Source organism: Herpailurus yagouaroundi, unplaced genomic scaffold, assembly GCF_014898765.1.
Source record: "Herpailurus yagouaroundi ecotype Mexico unplaced genomic scaffold, PumYag 141, whole genome shotgun sequence".
In the NCBI taxonomy this organism is placed as follows: domain Eukaryota; kingdom Metazoa; phylum Chordata; class Mammalia; order Carnivora; family Felidae; genus Herpailurus; species Herpailurus yagouaroundi.
The window spans coordinates 39,889,187-39,905,370 of record NW_024412396.1 but is presented as its reverse complement, the minus strand read 5'-3'; the positions used below and the strand labels follow the sequence as shown (position 1 = coordinate 39,905,370).

General features: G+C 43.1%; 1 protein-coding gene and 1 pseudogene across 1 annotated transcript in view; one reads left to right on the top strand and one right to left on the bottom strand.

Annotated features, from left to right (window-relative positions):
* The window catches only part of MTHFD1 (methylenetetrahydrofolate dehydrogenase, cyclohydrolase and formyltetrahydrofolate synthetase 1), a 63,712-nt gene that overhangs the window by 35,664 nt on the left and 11,864 nt on the right, over window positions 1-16,184 (bottom strand). Inside the window, exons 2-7 of the mRNA XM_040477366.1 lie at window positions 12,586-12,670; window positions 4,450-4,509; window positions 3,709-3,762; window positions 2,474-2,610; window positions 2,238-2,338; window positions 50-186 (exon numbers count right to left, since the gene is read on the bottom strand). Coding sequence (XP_040333300.1) covers window positions 50-186; window positions 2,238-2,338; window positions 2,474-2,610; window positions 3,709-3,762; window positions 4,450-4,509; window positions 12,586-12,670 — 574 coding nt within the window. The remainder of the gene's footprint in view (window positions 1-49; window positions 187-2,237; window positions 2,339-2,473; window positions 2,611-3,708; window positions 3,763-4,449; window positions 4,510-12,585; window positions 12,671-16,184) is intronic.
* LOC121032542 (uncharacterized) lies at window positions 10,647-10,812 on the top strand (annotated as a pseudogene).

Genomic DNA, 16,184 nt, shown 5'->3' with positions numbered 1-16,184 from the left:
TGCGTACAGGCACACACAGAACCCTTCCACTCCGCTGCGGTCCCCTTACCTCCTCGCCTAGGTTGGCGGTCTTGGAGTGGCAGGTGGTCACTGTGGCGTGGTTCCACAGAAGCAGGTCATGCATGGGCGCACCGACTATCTTACTGCGCCCGACCACCACGGCGTGCCTTCCAGCAATCTGCACCCCTGAAAGAACAGCCAGGGTGAGTCAGAGTGTGGGGAGAAGTCGCCTCTTCACACACCACCTAAATGGGAAAATTCAGAACAAGTGCACAAACACGGGTTCTGAGCATCAAACAGAAATCTTCCTAAAAACATCCCTTCTTTGGCAATAATAGTCTCAGCTCTAGGGTTTCAGCTGCAAATTGGGACTTATACTGTGCCTTCCTTGCTGTGGGTTTTGGGGAGCAGACTAAGCCAAGATCCATTCATTGAGTCATAGGAGAGTGGGAAGAAAACCTACACTCAAAGAAGAAAGAAACCCTGACATACAGCTAAACAGCCATATGGAAGACAGTAGATTTACTTACATGGGAAAAATAGTTATAACAAATAGGGTACATATGACGTGCTGGACAGAAGCAAAGGAAATTAGAGGAGTATCAGTAATTCTTTCCAACTCTGGTAAGTTTATTTATGTAGTTCCTCATCCAGATTTCTCTTTTGGCATAGGGCCTGAGCCACAGGATTATTTGCAGGGAAGTGATAAAGGGGAACTTTAAATGTAGCAGAAAGCTTTCTTTTTTGATGACTCAGCATTCATTCTTCTGGCACTATCCCAATGTCCTTTCCAGGACTGACATACTCTACTCATTAAAGGAGATGATCTGGGTACTCCCCCACATTTCTTTTCTTTTTTATTTTTTAAATATTTTCTTTATTTATTTTGAGAGAAAAAGAGAGGGAGAGAGCGAGCGAGCACATGACCACGGGAGGGGCAGACAGAGAGGGAGAGAGAGAATTTCAAGCAGGTTCTATGAGTCAGCACAGAGCCCGATGTGCAGCTCAAAGTCACAAACCATGAGATCATGACCTGAGCTGAAACCAAGAGTTGGACGCTTAACCGACTGAGCCACCCAGGCACCCCTCACTCAAATTTCTGTCCCTGGCCAATGAGAGCTAATCGTATGACTGTCAGGCACAAGGCTGAAGATGCTCGGGGCAGCCAAGGAGAGCCCAAGAATGAGCCACCACAAGAAGAAAGCAGGGGTAAGACCTCAAAGACTCCACCTGAGCTCTTCTATGCAGCCCGGCTTGAGTGGACTCTTGCTTATTTAAGGTGGCTTATTTTAAACTGTGCTTCCTGTATAACATTAATTTTATTCAAAAAAGATAAGCTTCTATGTAATGCTAATATCACAAGCATCTAGAAGTAAAGCCCTCAAAGTCTGAGGTGTCTGAAAGGTACCTTATTATAGACTTTCGAGGATTCAGAGAAGGACTTGAAGCTGTGTTGGGGCAGAGAAGCTGCTGTGGCTCATGGGATTTGCTTCTGTAATGCATCGTTTGCTAAATATGCTTTAGAGTATATAAATTTAGTTGGAGGACTGAACAGTAATAGCTGTCCCGAGGCTTACAGCTTAACCTTTTCTTGCCAACCACAGAAAATTTTCATATATGTTGGCCAGCATTTTCCACTTGAAACTTCTGATCCACTTCCTTTAAATAGGACACGTTTCCTGGTAAAAAATAACCTCTCCAAAAAGTGTTCATGATGAAATTAAAATACCAAGATGTTGACTAGGTGGTGGGGTAATATGGCCAACTGTTCAAGAGATCTGTTTCCAGCCATCTGTCGAGTCCTCAAACTCAACTCAGTGCCCATGTGGGGGGTTGGGACTTTTCACTTTGTCTGAATTCTTAGGACTCTATAAGTTACTTTTCCATAAAAAGCAAACTTCTTTGAAAACAAACAAAAAATAATAAAAACAAAAACAAGTAATTAAATAAATAAATTTCGTTGAACTCAAATAACCCTGAGCTCACATCTTGACATGGCTGCCTCTGGGACAAGTTACGTGTCTCTCGGAGCCTGTTTTCTCAAGCTGTCAAACGGTAACAGTACCTAATCCATAGAGCTGTCGAAAAAGTTTGAGAATTTAGGAAAAGCCCCCAGCCGACAGGTCGTTGTGCCAATCAAGTCCATTCATTTAGGGCCCACAGTGTACCTCCCCCTTACCTCCATGGGTCAAGACCAGACCCAAGAAACGGTGCTTTGTTTTCACATTTGTTTTTACCTGTCTCTTTGATGAGCTCCAAGCATCCTTTAGGCGTACAAGGGATGAAACAGTCATGGAGGTCACCTCTAGCAAGTTTTCCAGCACTGATGCTAGTCAATCTAAAACAAAGCAATGAAGGGAGAAATAAAGATAATTAGATGTCTTTACTCTCCAGAAGCACATATGGTTTGTTCTGGAAACAGAAATATAATTGGAATCATGCAACGTGATACAGAGAGCCGAGGCGCACTCACCCATCCACATCCTTTTCGGGTACAATGGCATTGACCACTGCTTCGGTGTTAATGGGGTTCTCTGAATCTAAAGGTAGCTGCACTATGAAACCATGTACAGTGAGGTCTTCATTCAACAATGTAACGTACCTCAACACCTAAAAGAAATAGCGCACACAATTTGTGTTATACACAGAAACCAAAAAGGTGGAGAAACACTTTTTGGTTGCCCTATTTTCCCCCAGGAGTTTAATCACAGTCCTCTGAGAATGTACCTCCCCTTGAACCTGAGAGCAATTCTAAAACCATATGTAATCTTCAGTGTCTGCTAAGAACGCCATCAAGAAAAAGAGCTAAGAACTTTAATAGCAATAGCCATGTTACTCACCCAAACCAAGATCTGTGATGACAGAAACGTTCTATAATGTGCCCTTTACCACACAGTAATGTCTACTGAATGCTTGTCAACATGGCTAGCACAACCAAGGAACTGAATTTTACATTTTGTTTCATTCTAATTAAACGGCCACAGAGGGCTAGTGGCTACCCCACTGGACACAGAACGTAGAACATTTCCATGACCTCAAAAAGTTCTTTCTCCCTCCTGCCCCTTCACAGTTACCCCTGCACCCTCAGGCAACTACACTTCTGAGTTTAATCACTAATGAGCTGTTTGGCCTATTCTTGAACATCACATAAATGGAATACATATTTGGTTTTTATTTATTTATTTATTTTTTAAAAAACATTTTTTTTTTAACGTTTATTTATTTTTGAGACAGAGAGAGACAGAGCATGAACGGGGGAGGGTCAGAGAGAGGGAGACACAGAATCAGAAACAGGCTCTGAGCTGTCAGCACAGAGCCCGACGCGGGGCTCAAACTCACGGACCGTGAGATCATGACCTGAGGCGAAGTTGGCCGCTTAACCGACTGAGCCACCCAGGCGCCCCCATATTTGGTTTTTAAAAGGCAAACAGCTACAGGTCCGGGATTGGTTTGTAGTGAATACTGCAGGGGGGTTGAAGCAAAAGACACTGTGATCATGCACTGAGTATACACACAGCCATACCCCAGGATGGCACCATTTACTCTTGGTGTTTCAGAAATTTTCTGGAAGCAGAGTCTGCAAAGAAAGAATTACCTCGAGGTCTTTCATATGGTGAATGTACCAATCCCTAAAATTCCACTAAACCAAAGACCAGAGATGAAAGCACTTTAGCTGCCCCTCTTAACAGTCAATTCCTCACAGCTCACCTCAGATTCTGTGGCTGTTCTTGGTAACTTAATGTGCGTGGCTTTGATCCCAATCTGCAAAAATGAACATTTAAAACAGGCAAGAGAATGTCAGACATGGGCCCATTTCTTTTAACCAATATGACTAACAAATCAGATGGCCTTAGTCACCCTTTCACCCTTGTATGCTTGCTTTTATTTATTTAAAGAGAGAAAGAAAGTGTGCGTGTGTGCATGGGTACGCGCGCGCGCGCACACACACACACACCACACACACACACACACAAGCAGGGGAGGGGCAAAGAGAAAGGGAGAGAGAATCCCAAGCAGGCTCCACTATGCTAGGGCAGAGCCCGACACAGGCTCGATCTCGAGAACCGTGAGATCATGACCTGAGCTGAAATCAAAAGTCAAACACTTAACTGCTTAACCGACTGAGCCACCCAGGCACCTCACACCCCCGTATGGTCTGAAGAATGAGTCTCTCACTTTGACCCATTCATCCTTTACTTGTTCATTGTCACCACTGTACTAAAGCAATTTCACGTCCACTGTTCCTGCTCTTTGGGAAGTCGGCACATCACTGATTAGAAAACATCCCAGGGTAAACCGGAAGCTGCAGCTTCAGCCCTGCATTTCTGACTCAAACCTGCTATGGGCAATGAAAGCGTTTACAGGGAGGGCACAAAGGGCACGGGGTCACCAACAAGACCTGGGGAGGGGGTGGGCTGGGGGTGACGGCGCTGCCCTTCCGGGCTTTACCTCTTCCGCAGCCTTCAGCTTCACATTTATATAAAGATTAGAATCATCTCTGTCGCCAACCTAGAATAATAAATACATGCAAATCAGACGATCAAGGAAAGGCAAAGTGTACAGAAAAGCTTCTAAAGTTTTAGTTTTGATAAAAGGAATGTTTAATCATGAGATTCTTGTTGCAGAGGACTTCACAGGAGAATAGGAGAATGTTGGGGCGGAACGGAGATATGAACACAGTGGTGTTACCAATCCCTCCCCAAACAAGGCCCACCTGATTCCCACTGAAAAAGCCACAAGGCAAAAAAAAAAAAAAGTAATAAAGGAGGGGACATCTGCATCTGCCATGGGAACTAAACAAAGGAGCCACAGGCTTGCCTGAAACATGTGGAATCTGCCTTGGAGCTGCCGTACAGAACCACAGAGCATGGAGGGCTGAACTGTCATCAGGCAAGAGAAACACCATAGCTGTGGGAGTCAGGAAAACCCAGAAGGTATATTGGGCACCCTCTCTCCCACCCCCCCAGCCCCCGGGGGCAGTGGAAAATTCTCTCGCCCAGTCACACAGAGAAGAGAAACCCGCTGGGGTGGAGCTAATCCTAGCTTACTCGGAAGAGCTATGTGAGGCAGAGGGCAGTCCGCTGCCCTCAAGACAGAGAGCAAAGTGTTGTGGTACAGGAGCAAACCCTCTGACTACCATGCCGGTCTCACGGGTTCCCTCAGCTTCTCTAATCATGAACATACTTAAGAGTTTTTCACTGTTGGCCATATATCTGTAAATTTTTATTTTACAACTATTTTTCCACGTTCTCGTGATCAACAGTACGTTGGGTTTCTCCCAAAACCGCAGAGGGGAAAAATGGTAGGTCCACTGATACCACAGATAACAGACGCAGGACTCCTTTTAAGAGGACAACCGCACAGAAAGAAGGGTGAACGCTTCCAGTCCTTGTCATGTTGATGGGGTTCCTGGAAGCTCTCCTCAGGGTCATAGAACCTGGCCTTCCTCTTAGCTTCGGCTGTCCCTTCTACAGATACTTCTCAGTTCTGCCTGCACTCATCTGAATTTCAAGAGTCAGATGAATCCTTTGACGGGAATTTGATTTTTCTATGGGTTACCTGCTTCCTGTGGGGGCATCCCCAGAATTTCAGAGCCTCTCCTGTTTCTTCTTCAGTCATTTTCTGTGTGTTCCTTGCCCCTATCATTCAAGCCCTCACTGATTCAGTTACCACATTAAACATACTCTGGGATTCTTAAATCTAAGTAGGAAAGGAGGTGGTTCCAAACACAACAGTATTGTTCCTCTCATTATCATTAATATTTAAACTACATTTATTTTTTATTTTAGGGAGAGAGCGTGTGCTGTGTGCACGAGTATGACTAGGGGAGACGGGCAGAGAGAAGGGGAGGGAATTCCAGGCAACCTCCATGCTCAGCACAGAGCCCAAAGTGGGGCTCAATCTCACAACCCTGGGACATGATCTGAGCTGAAGTCAAGAGTTGGACGCACAACCACAATTTGCCACCCAGGGGCCCCTACAATTAGTTATTTAAACTCAATTCTGAGATTAGATGGTTTTGTTATTCACTGCCAGACATTTTTAAACCACAACTTCTCTGTTCTATAGTTCATCTTCATACATCCCCCAGGTAGCGGAAATGCAACTTTAAGTCACTTTCCCAGAAAAGGTATGTGGGCATTTTCTGAGTCTATGTGTATCTGAAAATATTTTTCTGCTGTGTTTGCCCTCGAGAGGATTTACCTGGCTGAATCTGGAGTCACGAAGTTTTCCTTCATAAATGCTATCTTCAGCATCTAGTGATAAGTCTCAAGTCTTTTGTTGTGGTTCTTTTACAGGTAACTGCTTTCTTTTAAAAATTTTTTTTTCAACATTTATTTATTTTTGAGACAGAGAGAGACAGAGCATGAATGGGGGAGGGGCAGAGAGAGGGAGACACAGAATCGGAAACAGGCCCCAGGCTCTGAGCCATCAGCCCAGAGCCTGACGCGGGGCTCGAACTCACGGACCGCGAGATCGTGACCTGGCTGAAGTCAGGCGCTTAACCGACTGCGCCACCCAGGCGCCCCTACAGGTAACTGCTTTCTGTCTGCATATTTCTGAAAGAATTTTTCTAAAACTCCAAAACCAAGGGCACCTGGCTGGTTCAGATGGTGGAGTAAGCGACTGGCTCTTGGTCTCAGGGTTGTAAGTTTGAGCCCCAGACTGGGTGTAGAGATTACTTAAAACTGAAATCTCTTAGGGGCACCTGGCTGGGTGGTGAGGGTAAGCACCTGACTCTTGATTTTGGCTCAGGTCATGACCTCATGGTTCATGAGTCCTTGCCCAGTGCCAGGCTCTGTGCTGACGATGCAGAGCCTGCTTGAGATTCTCTCCCTTTCTCTCTCCGCCCCTCCCTTGCTCTCTCTGTCCTCTCAAAAATACACATTTTTAAAAGATGAAATCTTTTTTTAAAAAATTCCAAAACTGCCACCAGTTTTAAAAATAAAGTGCAATAGTTATGATTACAAGCATGTATCAAAGTTTTAAGGTAAGCCTAGTGCAAAGGAAAAGACCTCCTAAAGCCTCTCGGTATGGACACGTCATAGGGGAAAAGGTTACACAATCACTGGTAGACTAGATGCGGAAAGAATGTTTAGCTGAAAAACAGTAGATTCTTGACTGACAGTCAAGTGAGTAGGTGGAAGAGTGGTTTCCGAGAACAAATCTTAATCCCATCACAGTTTATCAAGAAAATCACTGAAGCACTTTATCAGTAATGCTAATTTCCTCCCTGAAAAAGGTGAATTGCATTATTCTAAAAAGGTCCTATCCCAGAATAAATTAGGGACTTTTTTTTTCTTAACACCAACAGTCTGCAAACTATTTCTGTACAGGGTCAGACAGTATATATTTTAGCTTTTGGGGGCCACATACCCTGTTGTATATTCTTCTGCTTCATTCTTAACGGCTTCCAAATTGGGCAGCATTTGGATGGGGCCCCAGTTTACTGATCCCTGCTTTATGCCATAAAATATCTTGGGTGTTGGCCTATTTATCAATTTTTCTTTCTGCTTCAGGAACCTTCTGTAGATATTCAGACCAGTTGAGTTTATTCGTTTTATTGTTTTGTCCATGTCTTTTGTGAGGGTTGAATGAGTTACTATATATAAAACACTCTGAATAATTCCTGATAGGAAGCAACTAATGAATTATATTATTAATAATGAATATTTTATGTGCTAAAGGGATAGAAATACAGCCTCAATTTGATCTCTTATAGTGAAAAGTCAAGTCTTAATTTCCTTTAAGTATTCAGTTGTTTGGGAAGTCACCAGTCCATCGTTCTTTAAAAAAAAAAAAAAAAAAAAAAAATCTAACTTTTAGGTGTATATACCTGGACCAGATCACAAATATCCTTGACTGCAATGCTAAGGAATTAGGAAAACAAAAAGGAAAAGCAAATGGGGTGCAGAGATAGACAGACCTGGGTTCACATCCCAGACGCAGGCACTTCCTGACTGGTTTAGGGCAAGTACCCACGATCTTTTGAGCATCAGTTACTGTGACTATAAGGAAACGCGATTATAGGGCTAGTATGCAACTCAGAACAACTAGAAATATATACAAACCGTTTGGACTACAGCAGACACTCTGTATAAGCAGTACTCTCACTCCTGTAAAGGACAGGGTGGGTGTGGCTGGATGATTGTGGGTCCTGCAGCAGCAGCTAAAGACAGGCTAGCAGGGTCCAGATTAGAACCCTAAAACCTGTAAGCAGGTGACTGCAGTGGCCCCAGAGGGTGAAAGCAGTACAAACTGAAAGAGCTTATGAGAGGCACAATCAATAGCATGACATTCACTAAGGGGATTCAAGAGAGTGAGGGAGAGAAATCCTAAAGAGAAGAGTACAGGTTTCTGGTTGAGTGTGTGGGAAGATGGTGTCAGTCACCAGGAGGGAAAAAAAAACAAGAGGTCCAAGGTAGCAGGGACGTGATTACAACATAATATGTAAACCTTGCATCAGGGAAAGATGTTGTAAACTTTGGTGCTGAAGTGCAAGATGAAAATACTCTAACACTGTTTCACTGGCAGCAACACAGAGGAGACAAGCTGCAGAAGTGTTTATGTAACAAAAAGTCTCGCAATCAATAAATTCGAAATACGAGTTCAGAAGTTGATCTTAAAAACAGGGGAAAAAAATCACAATATTGCTAATATTGGGATTGTTTTTTTGAATCCTTTCTGAAATCTTCTGAAAAGGTTTATAGAAATAGAGTTCTTGCCTACCACATTTCCTCTTTCTACACTAAACAATTCACAAGAATAAGTCAAGAAATAACTGGTCTCTGGGGCGCCTGGGTGGCTCAGTCGGTTAAGCGGCCTACTTCAGCTCAGGTCACGATCTCGCGGTCCGGGAGTTCGAACCCCGCGTCGGGCTCTGGGCTGATGGCTCAGAGCCTGGAGCCTGCCTCCGATTCTGTGTCTCCCTCTCTCTCTGCCCCTCCCCCGTTCATGCTCTGTCTCTGTCTCAAAAATAAATAAAACGTTAAAAAACAAAAATTAAAAAAAAAAAAAAAAAAAAAGAAATAACTGGTCTCCCAAGCGAACCAAGTGAATGCCCACAACATATACCTTTGATTCTCATTAATCTGCAAAGAAATGAAAAACCCACCACAGCCAAGAACACACCCAGGCCTGTGTGCTATTCTTCTCGGCTAAGGCCTCCTGGATAATGAACAGCAACAGGGGGAAGTATTTAAGAACCATTCACTCTGGAATTCTTGATGAACATGGAACAGAAAACTTAGTAAGGGATTAAACGATAACATGCGGAGACACACCAGAAATGTGAAGTGAGGAAGCAGCCATCTCTGAAGGGAATTTCAAACGAAAGTTATTGGCTTCCTGTCATCCAAGTCAACCCTTCAAATGTGCGTCTGTCCATGTGTCCATCTGACAAAACATTCATTGAATGCCTCCTACCAATTTGTTGAAGGCGTCCTACTGGGTGAATCTGGAGCTCAGGAAGAAACCCTAGACAGAGGCCTCAATCAGGAAGGACTCTCCCGGGTAGCCATGGAACCAGGTGAGCTCACTGAGGGAAGGAATAGGTGGAAAAGGGGTTTTGTGGCTGTACCCTATGGCATCCAAATGGTTTAGGTATCAGGAAAATAAGGAACAGGAAGCAAAGGAGATCAGAGAAGAAAGGGAAGTGAGAGTTTTCCAAGAAACCAAGAGTCCAGAATTCAGAAGAAGCCCAGGTTTAGAAGTTACTGACCTATGGGAACGCAAACTGGTGCAGCCACTCTAGAAAACAGTATGGAGGTTCCTCAAAAAACTAAAAACAGAACTACCCTACAACCCAGCAATTGCACTACTAGGCATTTATCCGAGGGATACATGTATACTGTTTTGAAGGGGTGCATGCAGCCCAATGTTTAGAGCAACACTATCAACAATAGCCAAAGTATGGAAAGAGCCCAAATGGCCACTGACAGATGAATGGATAAAGAAGATGTGGTGAATACATGTACAATGGAATACTACCCGGCAATCAAAAAGAATGAAATCTTGCCATATGCAACTACGTGGACGGAACTACAGGGTATTATGCTAAGCGAAATTAGTCAAAGACAAATATCATATGACTTCACTCATATGAGGACTTTAAGACACAGAACAGATGAACATAAGGGAAGGGAAGCAAAAAGAATATAAAAACGGGGAGGGGGACAAAACATAAGAGACTCTTAAATATAGAGAATACACAGGGTTACTGCAGGGGTTGGGGGAGGTGGGATGGGCTAAATGGGTAAGGGGCATTAAGGAATCTATTCCTGAAATCACTGTTGCACTATATGCTAACTAACTTGGATGTAAATCCAACAATAAACTTTTTAAAAAAGAAAAAAGAAAAAAAAAAAAAAAGAAGTTACTGACCTAGAGCTGGTATCAAGAGCCAGGTTAAACTGCCAGATTTGGGGCAGCTTACCCACTTTTGAGGGAACCCCAAGACCCTTTCAAGTGCCAGACTACTTTATAATGATACCGTGATGTCATCTGCCTTTTTCACATCTGTATGGAGGCTGCAAAGCCAATGGTGGGTGAGACTTAGCACAAATCAAGGCAATGGCACCAAACTATACTAGTCACTGCCACACTCTCAGTAAAAACAGATGCCAATTTCACTTAAAGTGCTCTCGATCGCTTCTTGGCCTTTTGGCTAAGATCAAGTATAGAAGTGCTCTTGACGAAGCAGTAAAAATGATTAATTTTATTAAACCTCCACCCTTGCATACATGTCTTTTATATCCTGTGTGGGGAACTGGGAAGGGCTCATCAAACACTCGTGCCCCACACAGAAGCGGTGGTCTCCAGGAAAAGCCCTGTGCTTTTTCTCCTGGTCAGCTGAACTGCCACAGTTTTACATGGAACGCTGTCTTTACTTGAAAAAACAGCTGACAAACAATGATTATTCACGCTTGAATATCTGGCAAATATTTCCTCAAAACTGGACAGAGCGAGCCTGCTACTTGAAGGAAAATAGCTTAAAAGTATTTGTTGCCAAAGGTAAAATCTGAGCTTTCAAGTGAAAATCAGTTTTTTTATCCACTCCTGTGAGCTCCTCAAGCTTCTCAATAACCAAAGATTCTTCTGATAAATGTGTTGTGATACTAATGATTGTGCTTTTCTTTACATTGCGTAATGAAATGTGTTAACATTCAGAAGATCTGCATAATTCAGTGAACCATTATTTTCTAAATGAGGAATGAAGACAAAACAAACCAAGCATGGGTAAATATCCATTCAAACTGCAACATAAAGCAGTGGGTTTGGATGTAACCAACCACGAGAGAGTTCACTGCACAGTGTCAGATTCCACATTGCAACTAAACTATAAAAACTTACTGAGTCCTGTTGTAGTAACAAAAGTATCCACAATTACCTGGGAACACTACAAAAACAAACAAACACAAAACAACAACAAAAAAACCCTCTTCCTTTTTACAACTATACATCTATACAAGTCCAGATTTTCTTCATATATTTCAACCAAGCCAACATGTAGCAAGAGGTTGAACACAGGAGCAGATGGGAATCCAGGTGTCTTTCATTAAGCCAGATAGTAGAGTGCAAAATAATGCCCCTCTTCTCACTAAATTTTGTTTTTTATTTTATTGAAAAAATTTTTTTAAATGTTTATTTATTTTTGAGAGAGACAGAGAGAGAGAGCATAAGCTGGGGCAGGGCAGAGAGAGAGGAAGACACAGAATCCCAAGTAGGCTCCAGACTCTGAGCTGTCAGCACAGAGGCCAAAGCGGATCTCAAACTCACAAGCCATGAGACCATGACCTGAGCTAAGTTGGACGCTTAACCAACTGAGCCACCCAAGCTCCCCTCAATTTTGTTTCCTCAAAGTTATTTTTTTCATAAGAATGTTACTCATTCTAACATATAATAAACTTACTATTGATATTTTATTTTATTTTATTTTTTTATTTTTTTTTTCAACGTTTATTTATTTTTGGGACAGAGAGAGACAGAGCATGAACGGGGGAGGGGCAGAGAGAGAGGGAGACACAGAATCTGAAACAGGCTCCAGGCTCTGAGCCATCAGCCCAGAGCCTGACGCGGGGCTTGAACTCACGGACCGCGAGATCTTGACCTGGCTGAAGTCGGACGCCCAACCAACTGCGCCACCCAGGCGCCCCTGATATTTTAAAACATATAAATATTTTAAAACATTTTAACTTCTGATACAGTATACATCAATGGGTGAATCCATATAAACAAAAAGTCGTTAAGGTCTTAAAATTTTTTAAGTGTAAAGGGATCCCGAGACCAAAGGTCTAGGGACATTGGACTACAGAAGAGGTGCCCCCAGAGAATAGCAGATGCCAGGATACAGCAACATGTACAAGCTGAGCTGAAGAAGAGCGGCCTGCAGAGAGAGCCTGAAAAGGTATGAGGAGGTTTCATGAAACCGAGAAAGAGAAAGAGAAAGAGAAAGAGAAAGAGAAAGAGAAAGAGAAAGAGAAAGAGAAAGAGGAAGGAAGGAAGATGTGTGAAGTGCTTGCTGTCTGAAGTGCTACTCATGAGTTGGGAAAAGAGGATATTCGTGCAAATACACTATCATAATACCTGTAGAATTGCCAGGCCTGGTGTAAAACCGGGAATTTGCTCCTTCATCTGAGTGACTTGGTTCTTCAGTCTCTCCCTTATTTGCCTAGAGAAAAAGGAAAGGTTGGAATTAACACTGAATGTCTCAAGCGCAAGTAAGTCATTTAATAGGAGGCCGTTTCTCTTTTAAATTAAAAATACCTCCCTTGAATAGACATTATCTGGTATAATTGAGGATATTATGGATACGCATCCATTTTCCAGGACTCAAGTAGATGTGGATCTTAGATTCTAACTCCTAACTACACTGACTGGGCCATGCGGAATGAGGACATTTAGTTTAAAACATATCAGGGGCGCCTGGGTGGCGCAGCCGGTTAAGCGCCCGACTTCAGCCAGGTCACGATCTCGCGGTCCGTGAGTTCGAGCCCCGCGTCGGGCTCTGGGCTGATGGCTCGGAGCCTGGAGCCTGTTTCCGATTCTGTGTCTCCCTCTCTCTCTGCCCCTCCCCCGTTCATGCTCTGTCTCTCTCTGTCCCAAAAATAAAATAAACGTTGAAAAAAAAAAATTTAAAACATATCAGTTGACGGCATTCAAAATCATAGAGTGAATAAATGAAAACTTGGACCAACACTTCTGGAAGGCTGTTAATCTTCATCTTTTTCAGCATTCCCCCTCTCCAGGTGCTAAATGAAAAACTTTTGCAGGAAAGAACTACAGCTCACACCTGCTCAAGTTTCCCTGCTAAGATGATCACAGGGTACCCACATAAGGCTGAATGACAATCAATGAATCGCACTCCAAAGCCAATATGAATTTATAAATATATTCCAATTCACAAAAGAATTTTCCTTACAGAAGAATTTAACACAAGGTTAAAAGTATAACCTCTCATGAAACAAAGGACAAATCAATTTACCAACATACAACTTCTCGACAATACAAGACATCAAGTACATTAGATTACATCATTTGCCTTTCTTCATCTCAACCACATTTGACATACGAAATATATATGGACATTACAAACATCTCTTCCCTCTTTCTGACTTGATTAGTTCCTGCTCCAGTCCTCCACACTTATAGACAACGGACATAAATAGGCACAGGTGTTACAAGAAATAGATTATTTGGATTAGCCTCATCAATGGTAAGAATGTTGAATGATACAAAAAGTCATACTTAAGACTTCAAAATTCTATTTCTGATGAAATTTTGAGGTGATGGGGGGGGGTTCATGGAGTCTGTAGCCAACAACCAAGAAAGAATTCTTTAAAAAAAATTTTTAACGTGTATTTATTATTGAGAGAGACAGAGACAGAGCATGAGCACAGGAGGGGCAGAGAGTGGGGGAGACACAGAATCCAAAGCAGGCTCCAGGCTCTGAGCTGTCAGCACAGAGCCCAACACAGGGCTCGAACTCACAAACTGCCAGATCATGACCTGAGGTGAAGTCGGACGCTTGACCCACTGAGCCACCCAGGGGCCCCAACCAAGAATGAATTCTTAAAGACATCTTTTGAGCAAAAAGGTGATTTTATTAAAGCAAGGGGACAGGAGCCGTGGGCAGAAAGAGTTACACTGCAAGTGTAGGGGGTGACCATTTTATGCAATCGGGAGAGATAAAGTCAAGAGGGAGTTTCCAGACTTTCACATGCTGGAGGCCTAGCTATTGTCAAGCTAAGGTGGTTTTCCCTCTAGCAAAGCATTAACTTTAAGACACTAGGGAGTTCCTGGACTTTAGGCTATAATGGGATTGCCTTTTTCTGGTAAACTGGTGGAGACTCTTATCAGTTTAACCATTTGTTTTTTGTCCTTTCCATGTTTTTGGGTAGCCTGGGAGTGTCCAAGGAATATTATACATGTCCCACTGGTGGGGGCGGGGGTGGGGGTGGGCTTGCTGTTAGCCTGCACCTTGCCCTCGGCTTGCCCCACATTCCCTCATCATCTCAAGCTTGTGACCTTATTTTTAAAAATCATTTGTATCAATTATCCCATACAATAATATAGTTCAAAAGAATGAACAGATTGTTGGATTTTTCTATCAGAGATTTGACTTGGAGATCACAGTTCTGCTCTAACACAAGAGAACAGGAAACACGTGGCATTTCCACTGGCCCTGCCTCTGAAACTCCCCAGCAGTCCTAGCCTTGGCTGCCTCCCCACCATGACAACTAGGTGTAGTGCTGGGCTACTCAACTCTCTCCTGTCCCCTCCCTTCCCTCCAACCATTATATTAACGCAAAGGCCTAGGCACAGGTTCCTACAGGTTCTCCTTTAGCCCTCCCAACCCAAACAAAGCTCACTTGGGGGGGGGAACCATTGCCAGGCACAATGTAAGACATTAACAAGGAACCATGAGAGGAAACAGCTTGTTGCAGGGATTCCCTGCTTTTCAAAAGTTCAGGTTTGCCACTTTGCTTTTCAGAAAAACCTCTGTTAATATCTGTTTTCACTAGCCCAAAGGAATAAAGAGGATTTTTGCTTTATGGGGAAAAAAAAGCAAAAACAAAAACAAAACAGCATTTAGTGTTTGTTTTGCAGCAAGCCCTTCCTGAAGGGCACTCCCCAGCTCCCTCCTGGGGAACTCAGCAATTCAGCATGAAGCCATGAGAGCTTTGAACTGTGTGAGTGTCTGGGCTTTATCTCAATGTATTTTGCGCATCTATTAGCAAGATGTGTCCTCAGGTATCAGAGAAGCCTAAGTGAGGTTATTTTTTGGGTCTTGGAATGCTCGAAAAATTTTCCAAACCTGCTTCTTTTCTTTGTGCCACTTTGGTTTATGAAAGGTTTCACAGGAATACTGTACTGTCGAATAGTGGAGGAAACCTGTATCCGAAATTCTCAATAATGTTACGAGATGGCCAAGGGAGGAGAGGCCTTCCTATTTCAAGATAAAGAAACAGGCTCTAAGCAGTCATGTGGTGTTCTGAAAGCCAATTAGCTGAAAGCAGCAAGCGCAAAGGCTCTGAGTGGGTAAATGGGGTCCCAGGAGAAGCGGTAACCGGATAGGGTAAAGCGGGGTGCCTGTCTTTTATTCTGAATGTGATAGGAAGCTGTTAGAAGACTTGGAACAGGGCTGACATGACAGGACTTAACATTTCTGAAAAATTACTCCTGGCTGCTGAACTGGGAACAGACTAAAGGGAGAATGGTGAGAATCTGGGACACAAGCAAGAAGCTATTCAAATTGCAAAAATCCAGGCCAGAGGGGATGGTGCCTTGGACTCTGGTATCCATAGCTGGCAAGAAGTGGCTGGATTCTAGATATATTAACATGAAGCACAGAGAAAATGCGGGGCTACCAATGACTCTTGAGGTTTGGGGAGGGGGTGTAAAATAGACCTGGGAAGATTGACAACTACAAATATTTTAAGGCACAGAGCAGATTTCATACTGATACTGTGAATTCATTTCCCAAATCTTATAAGGATTCTAGAATAATGACCATCTGAGGCCTGAAGAAGGGACTCTAGGGACAACTAAAAGTAATATCCTTACCAAGCAGGTAGCAAGCTATGAGAACCCAGTACTACAAGGTGGTATAGGTGGAAAATATTTCAGGCCACTAGGTTAAGAGCAAAGAACAAAATGTTCTGTATTTTCTATGCTATAATTTA